Source organism: Haemaphysalis longicornis, unplaced genomic scaffold (assembly GCF_048455015.1).
Source record: "Haemaphysalis longicornis isolate Haplotype H1 unplaced genomic scaffold, Haemaphysalis longicornis Haplotype H1 scaffold_2, whole genome shotgun sequence".
NCBI classification, from domain to species: Eukaryota; Metazoa; Arthropoda; class Arachnida; order Ixodida; family Ixodidae; genus Haemaphysalis; species Haemaphysalis longicornis.
In genome coordinates this window covers 197,790,808-197,807,462 of record NW_027526295.1, presented here as the reverse complement: position 1 = coordinate 197,807,462, position 16,655 = coordinate 197,790,808, and the positions used below count along the sequence as shown (strand labels likewise).

At 50.6% G+C, this 16,655-nt stretch overlaps 1 protein-coding gene across 1 annotated transcript; it reads right to left on the bottom strand.

Moving 5' to 3' along the window:
• Window positions 1-542: 542 nt before the first annotated feature.
• Window positions 543-16,593, bottom strand: LOC144168470 (uncharacterized). The gene is made up of 2 exons (XM_077697447.1): window positions 15,302-16,593; window positions 543-605 (listed from the first exon to the last, which is right to left on the bottom strand). The coding sequence occupies exons 1-2, from the start codon at window positions 16,562-16,564 to the stop codon at window positions 543-545; spliced, it is 1,326 nt and encodes a 441-aa protein (XP_077553573.1). The 5' UTR covers window positions 16,565-16,593.
• Window positions 16,594-16,655: the final 62 nt, after the last annotated feature.

The following is a 16,655-nucleotide window of genomic DNA, read 5'->3' as shown; positions in this document are numbered from 1 at the left end:
TTCCAAGTTTCATCGTTTTAAATTTCTTGTCTCCTACTCACCACTCAGTCTCAAATCGCTTGTGAGAGGAAGAACAAACGATGTAATATACCAAAAGTAGTTAAGGCATTTCTAGCAGCTTATATGATAGCCGTCGTACGCGCCTCAGCTTAGAGGACGACGTTTCGGATAACGTATACTTGCACCCTATTTCCGGGCCCATACGCATATAAAGCTATTAGATAAATATACGGAATGGAAGTTGCATTTCCAAAGTGGTATTGAACACTTGATAAAACTCCGTAAGATACAGATGGCACAACTGCAATTTTGGGAACAGGTTAAGCGCCAGGCACAACTGGAGGAAGGAAAACAGACAGGAAAGGGGCGCTTCTAACAACTGAAGTCTGAAGTCTAACAACTGACTGCCTCACACTGACCATGGAGCTGCCACTTGAGCGTCGCCTGAGGTTCCTCGACCTGGAGCTGACGTTCTTGAAGTACCATGTTTGCTGGGCGTACTCCCCCCGCTCCAAGAAATCCTTGCTTCCGTTCACCTCTGGTCACTCCAAGTTGGTCAAGCGGGGCATAGCGGTCACTGCCTTGAGGAACGCTCTTGTAAGGTCCTGCCAGCACCAGATACAAGAGAGTTTGGTCTCGCAGGTCGGGAGACTGTTCTAGGCGGGCTTCCCTGCATCGATGCTTTGCGGCTTGGCGGGAAAGCTTTTAAATGAGCAGCACGAAGGAGCCAGCCGGTCGAACATCGGACAGAAGCAAAGGCAGAAGAGTGCCGTCATCCCATACATACATGGGATATCACATCGCCTAAAGAAAAATGCAGAGCGTGCCGGTCTGCGCGTGGTCTTCAGCGCTCCCAACAAACTCGGAACTATGTGCCGCATAGTTAACCGATGCGGACCCAGGCCTCATGTCTGTAGCAAGAAGCATGCCACTGCGTTTGTGGAGTGTTCAAAAAACGTAGTGTATCAGATCCCCTTGAAGTGCGGCCGTGTATACGTAGGACAGACTGGGCGCTGCCTCAACGACCGGTTGCGTGAACATGCGGCGACGCTGAAGACGGGAACAGGAAGCAATCTGGCTCTTCACTGTAAGACTGACTGCAAGCCAAGGGGCTGCGAACCAGCGTTTGAGAGGACCCGAGTGCTGCATTCATATCGCAAAAAAGAAGAACGGGAAGTGTTCGAGGCCTACGTCATAAAAAAGATGGGGGACTGATGTGTCAGCAAGCCTTCAGTTGACCTTCTTTCGAGTGAGGTGGATTATCTGGATGATTAGTTAGGCGAGTGCGGCAGCTGTAATCGTTCCACACGTGGTGCAACTAGTGTCACATGGTGTTTTACGTGCCTTTATAAGCGCCCCTTTCCTGTCTGTTTTCCTTCCTCCAGTTGTGCCCGGCGCTTAACCTGTTCCCATGATGAAGTACCAACTAGCTCGCATCGACACATTATTGCAATTTTGGATTGACTACACTTAATGCCTAACTCTTTTGCTAACCGTGACGTCTTGACGAAGCAACTAAAGTCCTTTACTCGAACAAGGCGATAATGGCACGTTGTAAATCATAATCGTCATCATCAACAACAACAACATCATGCCACTCAGGTACACTGCAGGATGATGGCCTCTCCCATTGACCTGGAACAGCTCCTGTAGTATTTAAATTGTAAAATCAGTGCGAAAACGAAGGAGGGCTAGTTCGTAAGTGATGCTTCGCCGAAAAGGGTAAATGTTTGCAAGAAAAACCTTCTTATGAGTGACGAAATTGCTTGTGTGATGGCACTGTTAATCGGGTGTGTCACCAGACAGGTTCTTAAAAAAAATGCTGTTGATGGAAAGTGTCGTACACTACTGCTGCTTATATGCTGAACTCTCTATGTATGGCACTTGCGCATTTGCTTTTGTTTTTACTCCCGTGTTTCATAAAACTGTGTTGCTAGTGTTTTAAGTGTGTGTGTATTAGCGAGGGCTGTGTCTAGAATACCGTCCGACGACAGTCTAGCTCAGCGCTGCACGCTAGGCTAGAGAGCCGTCCGACGACCTTCGAACATTTAGGACTAGTATAGCACCGGTCGTTCTGGTGTAGTGGTTCCGTCTTAGTTTCTTGCTGCCAAGGACGGTGGTTGGAGACCAACTGTTGCCTTTTTTCTACTTTGAAATGAAGCAATAATTTTCATGAGGTTACTTTTTGGTGATTTAAATTATTCCTGTGTGTTCGTTGTGTGCCGTTATGTTAGTTTAGGTCAGGGTACCTTGCCTTACGGTATGTGGAGCGATACATTGCCAGACGAGGCGTTTTTTTTCACGAAACGCGGGTGGACGTCGATATAGTGGGATCCTTATACTACCGTCGGACGGAACTCTAGACACAGCCATTAGGGAATTTGATTTGATTATAGTGGAGGGCTCTGGAATAAATTTGACAGTAAGGGGACCTTTAACATGAGCATAAATATCGAACATTGGAGTTTTTTCACTCCATCAGAAAAGCACCCGCCTCGTCCGGGAATCGAACTCGCGTCCTTGGGCTCAGCAGCACAACGCCTCAGCCACTGAGCCACTGCGTCCATCACGTTATGAAGTCGACGTCTATACGATTTCGCCATTCCGGCACAGCCGAAAAAGTTTGTATTTTGGACTTTGACGTAGACTCGTGTTGCCTGGAGAAAGCTTCGAGTTTCAACCACCATACTCTTAAGAAACGGCGGTTGGATTTTTTTTCTGTGGCTATCGTTAAATCAATGCAATGTGCGTTCTTTATTAAACGAGCACTGGTATCACCGGTTGTGTACTTACACTTTGCGTGAAGTATTCCTGAGGTTTCCGTGGCGCTGAAAATGTACATTATGCGGACAAATATGAGCAATCTCAACAATTTCAGTTGATCGGAGCAGCCCTGCCTGATCGGAATCCCCCGCCCCAAAGACCGGACGACAATAGAGAAGGCACCCGGGGTCGTCTACCGCATTCCGTGCGCGGGGTGAAACGCCTCGTACATCGGTGAAACCAAAAACCTGCCGGAGAGGATTAGGCAACACAAGAACGACGTCCGGAAACATAATAGAGTTCGCAGCGCAGTCGCCGAACACTGTGAAGTGTCCGACCACAAAATTGACTTCTCCGGAACGGCCATCCTCGAAAGGGAAACGAACTGGAGGAAGCGGCTTTTCCTCGAATCGTGGCATATTCAACGCACACCTGGGAATGTTAATCGCTCGCTTGGCACTCTCCCCTCGGTGTACACACACGGATTACGTGCCGCAGCGAGGGGCTTTGTGCGAGGCCAGCAAATGTGAGACTATAAGACGGAGCTGCAGCGTGGCCACTGTCACCCCTGAAGAAGAAGCCGAGCCGTCTTCGAAACGTCGGGTTTTTTGCCTTTTTGCCTTTGTATTGGTTGGAGCCTAATTAAATATCAGTTCAGTAACTTCCCAACCAGACAGAAGTCTGTCGAAATGTTCACTTTCAGGCCCTGCCTATATAATCCTTTCTGATCAAGATTGCTTATGACGCTTCGCCAGGCGGCTCAGTCGAGTGAGAGACTGGCGACCGACCGACAGACTGAAATTTCTGCGTTCATGTGGCCCAAGAAAGACTATCGTATTCAAAATTTGGGAAACAGCGATGGTACCACGACTCCGGAAGTTGTACTTTGGTGACGTATAGGTAGCTACCTCACTGACACTTCAGCCTATTAAATTATTTAAACGTGTCAAATAGGCATGCAATAGAAACCAACAGCTTCGGTTTTACGGGCCGCCTGACGGTTTTGTAGTTGTCTACGTGTGTGTTTTCATATTTTTGTACATTACACATTTTGCTGCAATCAAAGGGAAAGAGAATGAAATCCCACATAGTTAAGAGTGCACGTTTAGTGTACCTGGGAATTTTAAATGTTCCTTTATAACATTTACTGGGTAGAGTATTCATTCACAGCCAGGAAAGAAACGAGGACCTCAGCTGCCTTTAACTGTGAGAGGGAAGATACGTACGTTAAATTCTCGGCTTCTCTTGTGGTGCGCGGTAGGTGCTACGGAAAACACTCCCTAGAAACTTGTGGACGAGGCCTTACATTTGTGTTAAACTAAATCTAATTTAGGATGCAGTAAAAAGAATGGCACCAAGTATCGCCTCTGTGTTAAACACATAGGTCTGGAAAGGTCATTTCTGCCGCTTAACAGGACCACCACTAGCACGCTCGTTAGCGTTTCCGTCGATACGAGCATTTATATGTACTCCCTGTTACTCTTTCTACCGGCACTCGATCTATTTATGGGAGCAATTTTCTTCGCCAGGACCAAGAGGCTTGTCGTACCACGACCTGATTGATCAGACACAGCCTTGGGCCTCGAATTGGCATTTAGCTGCGCCGTCCCTGCCGCCACGAGGAGGAGAGCCAATGTGAAGAGAAAGGGAAACTCAACGACGACTGGGATGCATGCCTCCAACAGCGCAGCTGCGGAACCGAGAGAGCCTAAATCGATGCAGCGCGACTGCTACGCCAGTTTCTCGGACCGATATCTCCCATCCCTTCATCTCCCCCTGGTGAACGCTCGACGACTCTCAATGAAGTTCGTGATTGCGATTCGCTGCGTGGACGCCGAAAGGCACGCCGTCCACCCATTCCATATAGAGGAGTTTCCCGGCCGAGCAACGCCGGAGCTATACACTCCCAGGACCTTCGAAGGCCGCGGCTGTATATGTCTCAATGTAGGTCATTTGCTCACGGTAGAGAGGGGCTCAGGCGTCTCCACTGATGGTCGGTGAGTCGCGAGATCGATTCGCTACAGGAAGGTGCGATTGCGGACGAGACCTAGATGCAAAAGAAATGGGCCCCAAGTGAGCGCTTAGCACAAGCGACACAACGTCTTGGCTCAACTATGCAAATGCACGCGATGGCGGCTGAAGGAGAGCACTCTTTATTCTTCGCAATTCCTGCTCGGGAAAAGAGGTCAACAAATATAACCGAATGCTTCTAGGTGCGCCATCAGCCCCTTTTTGCTGTGGAAATCCCCGCCACCACCGGCGACCCGGGCAGACCCGATTCCCTGCGTGATGACCCATGGGCAGTGATCGAAGAGGCAGAGAACCGCACGACAAGGATGTCTCGCTGTCAGCCTTGTCATTGGTGAATAAACCGCAGATAACGAAAGAGCAAGCGGACGCGTGTTTGCCGGGCGGCTTATCGCCTCTGTCGACTGACAGCTGCGCTCGAGTGGATGCGAATCGCGTAGTCCTCACATGTCGTGGCCACAACGGTCGTGGCTACGTTGTCACGGATTTTCGCCCACGCATCAGATTAGCCGTCACGATAAAATACAACTGACGCACACATTGCAGCAGCAATTGTGATGGGGAATACTCGCCACATTGACAAACGGCAAGAGCAACTAGAGATATCACGGTGTTTAGCTATATTTCAGCGCCGCTCCTATTAACTCGATCCGCATTGATGAGAAGCGCTTGTAGGAGGGTTGGAAAAATCCACATTGCGAAATATAAATAGGGCTACGCTCGGCACAGACATGACAAACGAAAGAAGATGGGATGGCGCGGTTACTGCTTTCTACATTTCTAAAACGGCAACTTTGGTAAGTATCCTCCCGGTAGACAATCCTGGAACGCAAATAAATTACAACAATAAAAACGATAATCTGTGGTTCTTGAACCCGACGTCAAGACCATGCACGTTACAGATGACTCGGGCCAATATGTTAAAGTCTCCAGGCACCAGATAATTTCTTTCCCTTACTCTCTCCCTAACACGGCTATAACGCGCTTCCTAACCACACAGCCCCCCCCCCCCCCCCCTTCTTATGTTTCCGAAACTTAGTCGAGGGCGCCGTATCCTACACTGTGATGACTCACTGTCAGCACATGAGCCTTTGAAAGTGACCGTTTTTAAAGTCTTACCTCTGGGATTTTACGCTGTGTGCGTCCTGCCCTATAGTTGCTCCGCACTGCATCTTCGCCAGTTGCTTCTATCGCAGTGCCCCGCATCGTGCATCCCTCGGCCGTGCGGCCTTAACGTCTCACTAACGACCTTCTTCGGAGAGTCTGCTAACCATACCTCCGTCCGAGGACCCAACGGATGTGCACGAGCGCAATTTCCGCGGAAGTTTCATTGGTGCATGGCGCATCACGTGACGTCTACTTCACTGGAGTTTACGTTCGAAGACGCGCCCGGTGGCCTTCGCCAACCAAAGGATCTAGAGGATTCAGCAAGGAATTCAGAACGCAGATTTCGGATCTGACTGAAAATTCACTTCTGTTGCATGGCAGATGTACAGTTTGGCTACAAATAGGCCCAATGAAGTTCTGTTGTGAAACCTTGCGCAAGTTTCACAAACCTCACGAACAACGAATATTGACCTCAATGGTGTTAAAACCTGGGCTGGTTGGTACATGATCAAATGGATGGAAACAGCGCGATAGACGGCACTCAAAAGAGAAAGGATAAACACTTGCGCGGAGTAACAACGATAATTTTTTATAACTTCAGGTCCCCGGCTTTACGCTGCAGCCTATGAACGTTACTTTAACATTAAGCCGCCTTCTCTTTTCTTCTCTCATGTTTAGTAGGTTGCCTGGCTTGTATAAAGCCGGTGCCCTGATGCGATAAAAACACATGGTTGTTAGTCAGCACAAGTGTTTGCCTCTTCTTTCTTTCGTCCCACCCGTCACGCTGTTTTCATTCCTTAGCATAATGACGCCGAGTTGGGATGTGGGCCATAAGAAACATATCTGATTTTGCTCTCGCTTTGGTTGACCTCTCCTGACTGTTAGAAACGTGCAAAGTAAGGGAATATCCTCATATATTCGATTTATGCTTGTTAGTGAATTTGAGGACGTTACAGAACCATCTGTAGATATGTGTTTCCGGTCACTGTGATGCTCGTGCAGTAACAGCAAGGCAAGCTGTTACAGGGCCAGTGGTGACAAGTTGACTTTCTTTCTAATGCCTGGAGCATGGAGACGAGTCTCAGGGGTAGCCAGGCTCCCCATTGAAAAGCCCGGCGTGCCAGCAAAAGTGTACCTCCACGGTACCTGTGCCGAAAAAGGGACTAGAGTTCGCCCCTCCCTCCTTCTTTTCATCTGGACTGCATTTTATACACTGAACACCACTCCTCCTGTGCCGGGTTGCTAACTGAGATCTGCTCCAGGCTAACCTCTCGGCCTCGCGTTTCTCCTTCTTCTTCTCCTCCTTCTTCTCACTCTCTTCCCCCTCATCCTCCATCCTGCTCCACCTCCTTCATTGCCCCCTCACGAATTCAATCTTTTGGGGCACCGAACAGTCCCATGCCATCTCACATGAGTGGACCTTGCACACTCTAAAACGCACGGCGTCCGTCTTCTCCCGGATTTCTCCATCATCACCGCACCACATCTGTACGTATCCGCCTGAAAAAAACGTATCAGTGCTAGGTGCGCCCCAAATAGAAGTAGGCCACTGTAAATTTGGAGCACACCGCTCGCATATACGATTGTCCCAAATAAACTGCAAGGCACAGGGAAGAGCTTCCCGGATCGGAGTTAACGCGGCTGTATACACGATGGCCAAACAGGATGCAGAAGAAAACCCACAAATGCGACAGAGCAACCGAACAAGCGAGGCGCCCCTCCGTACGAGGCTGCCTTCGCCAGTGTGCAGACACAAGAACAAAAATTTACACCATCTTCCCGCGAGGGGAACCATGGGGTAGATGCAACGCATCGGGGGTTGCCGTTGCGTTGCCATTATGTTAGCGATGTCAGCGTGTGGATTGCTGTTGTTGTGTATCCTCTTTACGCAGCATGTTCAGCCCCGATGCGTTGCATCTACCCCATGGTTCCCCTCGCGGGAAGATGGTGTAAATTTTTAACCGAGCGCAAGCTGCGCGCTAACGTACAGCTGGCACGCTGACGGGAGCTAGCGCAGCCGAGCGCAAGCTGCGCGCTGAGCGCGCTGACGCACAGATGGCGCTGCGGTGAGAGCGGCGGAGCACGCAGCTGCCGCGGCGAGGAGAATGGGGGAGGGATGCGGACTACGCCCCGACAACGACGCGCGACAAGGTGAGTTAAAGAGATGCGTTGCATCTAACAGAGACAGAAGAAAACCAAAGTAGGAGAAGACGTCCTAAAGGTAGGCGACTGGGGAAGATAAAAGGAGGCCTCGATTGAGGTGGACGAGGCGTCACTTGTAAAGAAAAATCATCCCCTTGCGGCGCATAAGGCGTCCGGCACACATCGCTCTGCGGGAGCGGCCATGGAATGCGAGGAGCGAATAAAAAGTCTCAAAGCGAAGCTCCCTCTGCGGTCTTCGCGTACAAAAGGTGTACGCCCCGCAGGAATCCTCCTTGCAAGATATCGATGTTTCGGGGATGTATAGAAAAACAGCGCAAAAGACGGTATCTGGCACGACCAACACCCTCCAGACAAAGAAGCCGCTTTCTTTACCGTTTCACCTCAGGTAAGCGCTGACGAATTCCCCGCACTTATTTTCTACAGGCAAGATAAGGTATGGAAGAAAAATACGCAACTAAAGTAGGACAGGAGATGGCAGATACGTGATGAGAAAAACTGGTGCCAGGGGCTAGGCTTGCTCTCGAATAAACGGGGTTCGCCCGGCCGGCACGGACAATAAAAATGACCCGGGTCTGTCGCCCGGCGCGGTAGGGAGAGAGAGAGAGGGAGAGAGAGAGAGAAGGGGGAAGCACCGTGGTCAGCTGGGGAAAGGCGGAAAAAGAGAACTCGGGTAGCACAAACACACCGCCGGCATATACACTGCATGAATCGCCGGGTACGCCAAACAGGGAACCTCACCAGGAATTCTCGAAATAATTTCCTCTGGCCGTTCTTCAAGTTGCCACCAAGAGCCACGATGGCCTTAGCCAGAAAGCGGTCGCTGCGGCCAGACCACAATCACCGAAGGACGCCGGCCGAAGGTAACTTAATTGGAAGAAAGTTGCCTGTTTTCGTGGGCCTCGCGCCAGCCAGAGAACATAAACCTAACTGGGGCTTCCTCCACGTATGGGTGGCCAACTTTTTGTTTAGGTAGATTGCGTTCCTTGCTTATAAGGAGACACAAATTTGAAAAAAAATAAAATGGTAGTTGGGCGAGTTGGTAGCCATCTTTTTTGAGAACGCCGCGAGGAACGTAAGCGTGAAATGTTCTTGCGGTGTTATGAAAAATGTTAGAGGAGCCGAAGAATCGGGGACTATGGGCGGCCTTGAAGTAAATTAGCTGTAAATTAGCAGAAATCACAATGTCAAATAGCGCGCTTTCAGTTTGAGCCTTACACTCACGAAGGCGATCCCGCAAGCAGATGCCCAGTAAAGCTGGGAGTTGTTTCATCGCTTGTCCATCTTTTCACTTATCCGATTTTACGCAGTCCTTCCGACTTTTCTTTGTTTCTACGGACACAACACGAAACACCCAGAAGATGCATGTACGTACACACAGACAGACCGGCACACGCGTGTTAGGGTGTGCGTGTGCGCTTGCGTCTGTGTGTTATGACAATACGAACACCGAAAAACATGACAGCCGCAATGGGGATGACCATTATAATGATGGATGATGGTGAATATGATAGGGGTTTTAAACTATTACTTCAACGCAATTCCTAAAGTAATAAACGACGTTTCAAGTGCTGAAACAATTGACAAAGGACAAAGTAAGCCACGGGAAGAAAATACCCCCAATAACAATCATCGTTTTCGGCCAACTGAAGCTAGTTTTTTTCATTTTTATTTCTCGTTGCCCATTTTGGCCTTTCATTTGATGGTGGGTAGCTCACTGAGCGCATCATAGAGGACGAGATCCTATCATAAAACCCCTCATAGGTGCGGATGTTGCGCAGTACATTGCAAACGACAAATGTGTATGGACAACTCAGGGTCGAAATCGGCGAGTCAGTGTTTTTTTATGTCGTGAAAAGTTCAAAGGGAGCTCGGTGAGTAGACGAAAACCAACGTATCTGCAATGGAAAAGCATTCGTCTCCGACGACCCCATAGAAGCTGAGTGTCATCATTTCAGCGTTCATGCTTTTGACACGTAATATTTGCGACAAAAAAGAGAAAAGGTTGGGAGCTACGCGCACTCATATGCTTTCCGAAAAATGCAGTTGGAGGTGGAAAGCAGCCTGCAAGCTCAGTATGCAACTAGGATTTGCGTCGGCTCCTATGCACCGCCGCCATAAGTGCGAGCTGCACCAGATCTCTGACATGAACTGTCGAAGCAGCCACGCGAGCTTGTGCCCTGAGATGTTGTTTCTGACTTCACGTCCCACTAGCCTCACACCCCGCATACTTGCTCAAATTTGTATCCTACGGATACCTAACTTTTCTGCGAACTTGGCTTGGAAGCACAAGACAGGCTACGATTCTTGTACTCTGTTATTACGTACTTGCGCCGTTCGTTTTACTTTCAAGTTCTGGGCCCAAGTGCCGCCCACAATTTTAGTGGTAATACCTTATACATGCACTCCTTGAAGTCGCACCGCACAACACGTACACTGCTTTGACTTAACATTTCAGTATCGTACATGGTAGTAACGAGGTATATCCGTCAATCCTGAAAAATGTGTAATGGCCCATCGCAGTCACCTTCACCCTCCCAAAGGGACAGGAGGGGTGGAGATAGCGAGAGAGACAAGGATCTGGGGTGAAACATCCTCCGCCACGTCGCTAATTGCCCTATCGTGGCGCAGCCGAGGGTAGCGCGGTTATAATTTTCGGCCTTGCTTTGCGCAATGAAGCTTACGCGGGGAAGGTTACCGACCGCGAATTTTAAGAATCCGACAACTTCATAGCCATAGGAAGTTCGAATGCTTCTTTGTGAAAGCGTGCTTCCTAAGTGTCTGCGATTATTCCGGCCGTCCCGCTGTTACAATAGCCAACCACGATGTCACCACGCCCTCGCTGCTAGGATTTCGCATCTAATAATTTCACTTACTACTTTTCAGCCCTTAGTTGCGAAATAGGGCGATTTTGAATCCTGCCAGAATTAACCGAAGCCACCAGCCCAACACCCTTTCGAGATATCAGTATCTAACAGTATTAGCCAGCCCCTCCGGCTTGCACCAGCGACATCTTTTGTAAAAGCGAGAAAGCCCCTTTCACGTCACCCCCTTTCTCATTTTTTTTCTTATTACCTACTATAATTAAATTCAGAGAGCAAGAGGGAGGGAGAGAAAGAGGGAGAAATAATTGTTGAAGCACAGAGAGAGAGAGAGAGAAATAACTTTATTGGGAGAGGCTGGTGATCCTAGGCGTCGGCCAAGAGCCCTTGGGCTCTAGCAGCGTCTTCGGCCAGCTGGACGGCCCAGACTTGATCCGCTGGGTCGTGGCTGAGCAACACGGTCTCCCATTGCTCCGCCCGAGTGATTCTGCGCGCGGGTATAGCCGCCTGCGGGCAGGCCCATAGCATATGTGCTAGATCTGCCCTTTCTTTACATTTATGGCATTTATCCGAATGTTGCCCTGGATAGCAGTAGCTATACATAACCGGGTTTGGATATGAGTTTGTTTGCAGTAGCCGCCATACGACGGATTGCCTCTTGTTGAGTGACGGGTGAGCGGGGGGGAAACGGGCCCGTTCCAGACGATAGTGATTTTTTATGTCCCTGTAGGACACGAGCCGATCCCTGCCCGACCATCGGAGCGAATGGGCGAATGGGGTGTTAGGGTCGATGTCAGCTCGGTCGGTGAATCCTCGAGCAGCATCGTGCGCGCACTCGTTCCCGGCCAGGCCGGAGTGGGCAGGGGCCCATATCAGGTAGATTTTGCCGGTCCGCGCATCGCGACGGAAGCCAGATGTGAGAATTGCAGACGCTTCTGGGGAGATCCGCCCTCTCGAAAAATTTATAATGGCAGATTTAGAATCACTGATGACATATTTGATATTTGCGGAGGCCGTCATTGCCAGTGCTATGGCCGCCTCTTCTCCCACTTCCGGTTCCTTCGTGCGAATCGAGCCGGAAGCTATGCAATTTCCCTGCCGATCGACTACCACTAATGCCATGGCGTCGCGGCCTTCGTAATCGGCTGCGTCCACGTAAGCCACGTTCTCTGATTTTTCGTACTGTTTGTGGAGGGCTTTGGCCCGCGCGTGTCTTCGTTCCAGATTGTGCACGGGATCCATGTTTTTTGGAATGGGTGGTATGGATATGCCTTCTCTTATGGCTGGTTGAAGTGGGACCTTGGTTGGGGCAGTACTCGGGTAAGTGATGCCAGTAGAGTCGAGGATGTGCCGTCCAGTCGCGCTGTACGTAAGTCGTTCTCGTTGCGCTAAGCGTTGAGCTTCGATGAGTTCGCTTAGCGTATTGTGTAGCCCAAGTGCCTCGAAGCGTTCGGTCGATGCGGTAAGCGGTATCCCGATAGCTTGCTTGTAAGCTCGCCTAATGAGAGCGTCGATTTTGTGTTCTTCGTCCTTTTTAAGGTCTAAGAACGGAGTGACATACGTTATCCTGCTTACAACAAAAGTTTCAACTAATCGTACTAGATTGAGTTCCTTCATGCCGTGATGGCGGTTTGCAATGCGGGAGATGAGTCGGGTGATTTGAGAGACCTTCTTTTTGAGAGAGAGGATGGTTTCGGAATTGTGTCCGTTCGCCTGTATGCGAAGGCCAAGAACCCGTATGCTTGTGACTATGGGGATGCGTTGGGTTCCACCACCAGCGAAGAGATGGACTTCCGGAGGGGTCTTATCTGTGCGCCGCCCTCGACTGGTTGGTCGATATAGTAAAAGCTCCGATTTTTGCGGAGAGCAGCTGAGACCGCGAGGGCCGACGTAATCTTCGACTGCTTCGATTGCCTGTTGTAGCGTGTCCTGAATGTGGCCGTCGCTGCCTCCGGAGACCCAGAGCGTAACATCGTCTGCGTAAAGGCTATGTTGAAGGCTGTAAATTCGGTTTAAAATTTCAGGAAGACCAATCATGGCGACGTTGAAGAGAAAAGGGGACAGGACAGAGCCTTGGGGCGTCCCCCTGTTCCCTAGCTTTATCGCATCGGATTCCATTCTCCCTACAGCGAGGGTAGCTGTGCGGTCTGAAAGAAAGTTGCTGATGTACTCGTAGACTCTTGTCCCGACACCGAGTTTGCTCAGGTTCGTGAGTATAGCCGAGTGTTTGACGTTGTCAAAGGCCTTTGTGAGGTCAAGACCCAAAATTGCTCTAGTGTCAAGTGGTGAGCAGCGCGTCCCGTCTATGACGTCGTATTTTAGGCGAAGCATCACGTCTTGCGCAGAGAGTTTTGGTCGAAAGCCGATCATCGTGTGCGGAAAAAGACCGTTGTCCTCCATGTAGCTGTTGAGCCTGTTGAGTATGACGTGCTCCATTAATTTCCCTACACAAGATGTGAGCGAAATCGGTCTGAGGTTTTCGAGCTGAAGTTTCTTGCCTGGTTTGGGAATCATAATCACCTTTGCCGTTTTCCACATGTCGGGTATTTGGCCCCGCTCCCAGCACACGTTCATATAGCGGGTGAGGGCTTCAATTGATTCATCGTCCAGATTTCGGAGCATTTTATTTGTGATGCCATCTGGACCTGGCGACGACCGGGTTCGCAGGGTTACGATGGCCCCTCGTACTTCGCTGACAGTGATGGGTCGATCAAGGAGGTCATTTTCCTGTCCCGTGTAGCGAGGGAGGACCTCACGTGCGGAGTCTCCGAAGTATCTATCCTTAATTGTCTTGATCAGCTCGGTGTCGGAACCCTTAAAGTTGTGTAGAAGTATGTTGAGGTTGTTTTTCTGCGTGGTTTTACTATTGTCAGGGTCGATGAGACAGCGTAGAATATTCCAGGTCTTTGAGAGTCCAATTTCATATTCCATTCGATCACACGTGCTGTGCCAATTTTGACGTGTTAGTTGACTTGTGTAATCTTCAATGTCGCGATTGAGAGTAGCGAGGCGCCGCCTCAGGTTGCGATTTAGCTTTTGTTTCCGAAGTCTCTGGTGCAAACTGCGCTGGGCCTCCCACATGTGAAGGAGCTTCGCATCGGCTTGATAAAGACCTGCATCTGCCGGTATTTCTTTAGTAGCCTGTTTGGCATCCCTGCAGAGTTGTTCTGTCCATTCCCGAATGTCAGATATCTCCTCGATGGCAGGGCTGCCCGCAACGTCAGATGAGGTACGTTCGGCGACCCGTATTTTGAGCGTTGAAATCTCCGACGACTATTAGGGTGTTTCCCCTGGCCAGTTCGAGGGTTTTACGAAAAAGTTGACCGAATTTGTGGGCGTTTCGAGGAGAGCTGTATATATTAAGTATAAATATGGTCTGTGTTCTGTGTTTGCTGTCTGGAATTAATTCAACAAGGATGTGAGCCGCAGACGACGCACCCACCCCGGCATCGTGACGGATCGCCGGAATGTTTCGCCTCACGAGAGTGGCTACCATGGGTTTTTGCTTCGAGTTAACACCAGCGGCGTCTTCTTCTACGTCTGCGAAAGATTTGTAATTGCTAAGCTTTGCAAAAACACCGGTCTCTTGAAGACAAACGACGTCAGGCATTTCGCTTGAATCCTTGGTCCTAATAAATTGTTCAAGGTGAGCGCGTTTTCTCCTAAATCCTCGACAGTTCCATTGCCATACGACAAGCGTACTTGGCTTTCGGGTTTTCTTCTGTGAGCGATTAGACATGGTCGTGAGGATTTTTGGAGCTTTCCGCTGAGGTTGGACGGGAGTAGGGTTTTGTTGATTTCATGGGGCCCGTTCCTCCATCCCTGCCCATCCACGTGGTGGTGCTTTCTAGGGCTGTAACCCTAGCTCTAAGTGGAGAAATTTGGGAACCGATATTTTCGGCCAATTCCGCCAGCATGGCCTTGAATTTTGTGCTGAGATTCTCGGTTATGGCCTTACTGAGGTCTTCTCCAAATTGGCCGAGCATGTCCTCATCGACGTATGTTTTAGAGTCCGAGTGTGCGGGCTGGCTAGAACTAGTGGGGGTCGATTCTTTGGCCTTGCGTTTCGGCTGTGGAGAGCCCGTTGGTGAGTCGTCCATCGCGTCTGCAGAGCTGTGTTCTGAAATAATTTCAGGCGACTGCTTAGCTGGCGTAATGACCTGGTTGAGTTGTCCTGAATTAGTACCCGCCTGGCCTAGGTTGCGTGGGGAATAGGATGTCGTTGATTCCGCACTGGTTCCCTTGAGTAGAGCTATTTCCGCCTTGAGGGCTGTATTTTCCGACATGACGAGCTCTAACATCTGCTTAATTTTTGTAATCTCGGACTGTTGATCTGAATGTTCAGAACCAGGAACGCCTGTGGTAGGGGCGCTGCGCTTTTGGGAGGCTTTGCCGTGAGAGACCGTGTTTGCCCAGCTCACCTTGTTTGCTTGGTTGCCTCCGCTCGGCTGTCTTCCGTTTCGAGACAGGGATCTCGACTTGCGTCTGTGATTCTGGCGGCCAGCGATACTGGGGCTCCGGTGTCGCAGGTGTTGACTGCTTGCCGAGTTGTTCCTGGTGCCTGGCCCGCGACTCACGTCCCGTCTGCTAGGTCGTTCATGCTGCGGAAGCCGTGGAAAGGACCCCGATCTACCACGCTGGCCGGTTGTCGCTTCGCTCGGCCCGTCCTTATGGAGTATGGACGACGTCGAAGTTCCGTTGCGCCCGCCGTTTTGTTGTCGTCGACGGTTGTTATTTTGTTGCTGTTGCTTTTCCCACTTGCGCTTCTTGAGAATGTAGGGAGTCTGGAATCGCAGTCGGCACTTCTTGTCGCCGGTTGGATGATCCCGTCCGCAGAGAGTACACTTGGGTTCGCATTGATGTTCCTCAAGCGGTGAGTCGGTGCCGCAGATCTTGCAGATCTTTTTGTCGGGTGCTGGGCAGACGTCCGCGCGATGACCGAGCCTGCCGCACCCGTCACACAGTTCGTGTCGCTTCTTGTGGATGAAGCAGCGATATTCGGCGCCGCGGTAGTATATATAATGCGGCACCGTTGTGCCTTCAAAGATGATAATGGCACAATTAGTACAGCCCATTCTCCGGGCCTGCAGAATCGTTGGATTCTTCTTGTAGACAAGACTTCTTGTGATGTCGTCAGCACTGTCGTACTCTGGTATATTGTGTATGATCCCCTTGACGGTGTCTTCGGGAGGCGCCGCGTAAGCGGTGACTTTGTAGGAATTTTCTCCGAAGTGGAGCTCCTTGACAGCGGTGTATTTACTTGCACGCTCCATGCTGGGGGTGCTGGCCACGATGATGTTTTTTGCGGGGTTGATCCTGAGGAGATCTTCCGCCGCCTCGTTGCAGCTGAGGCCGGTCGCACGGAGCACGCCATCGCGCAAACAGGCCTGGCTAACTTTCGTGATGTCGAGCCCCTCACGCGGGCGCAGCACGACTTTGATGTCTTCTTTCGGCAAGGCCGGCTGACGCGGAAGGCGTGGTTGCCGGCTTGCTGCTTTCTTGGCACGTGAGTTTCGGCTGGTTGGCGTGCAGCCAGCGCCTTTTTGCCCGGGGGAGTGTGCCGGGGTTATGCCGAGCTGCGCGAGAGCACGAGCTCCACGTCGGCGATGGCTCGTGAGCCACCCGGCTTCCTCGGTGATTTCATCAGGCGAGATGGACTCACCGTCCACTTCGATTCTCTCCATAGCGCTTCTCCGGCTCTCGGGGGTTGAGGTGCCGGTAGACCGGGTGGGTGCCGAGTGGGGGCGAGGCGGCTGGGCTCAGGCCGCCGTCGCC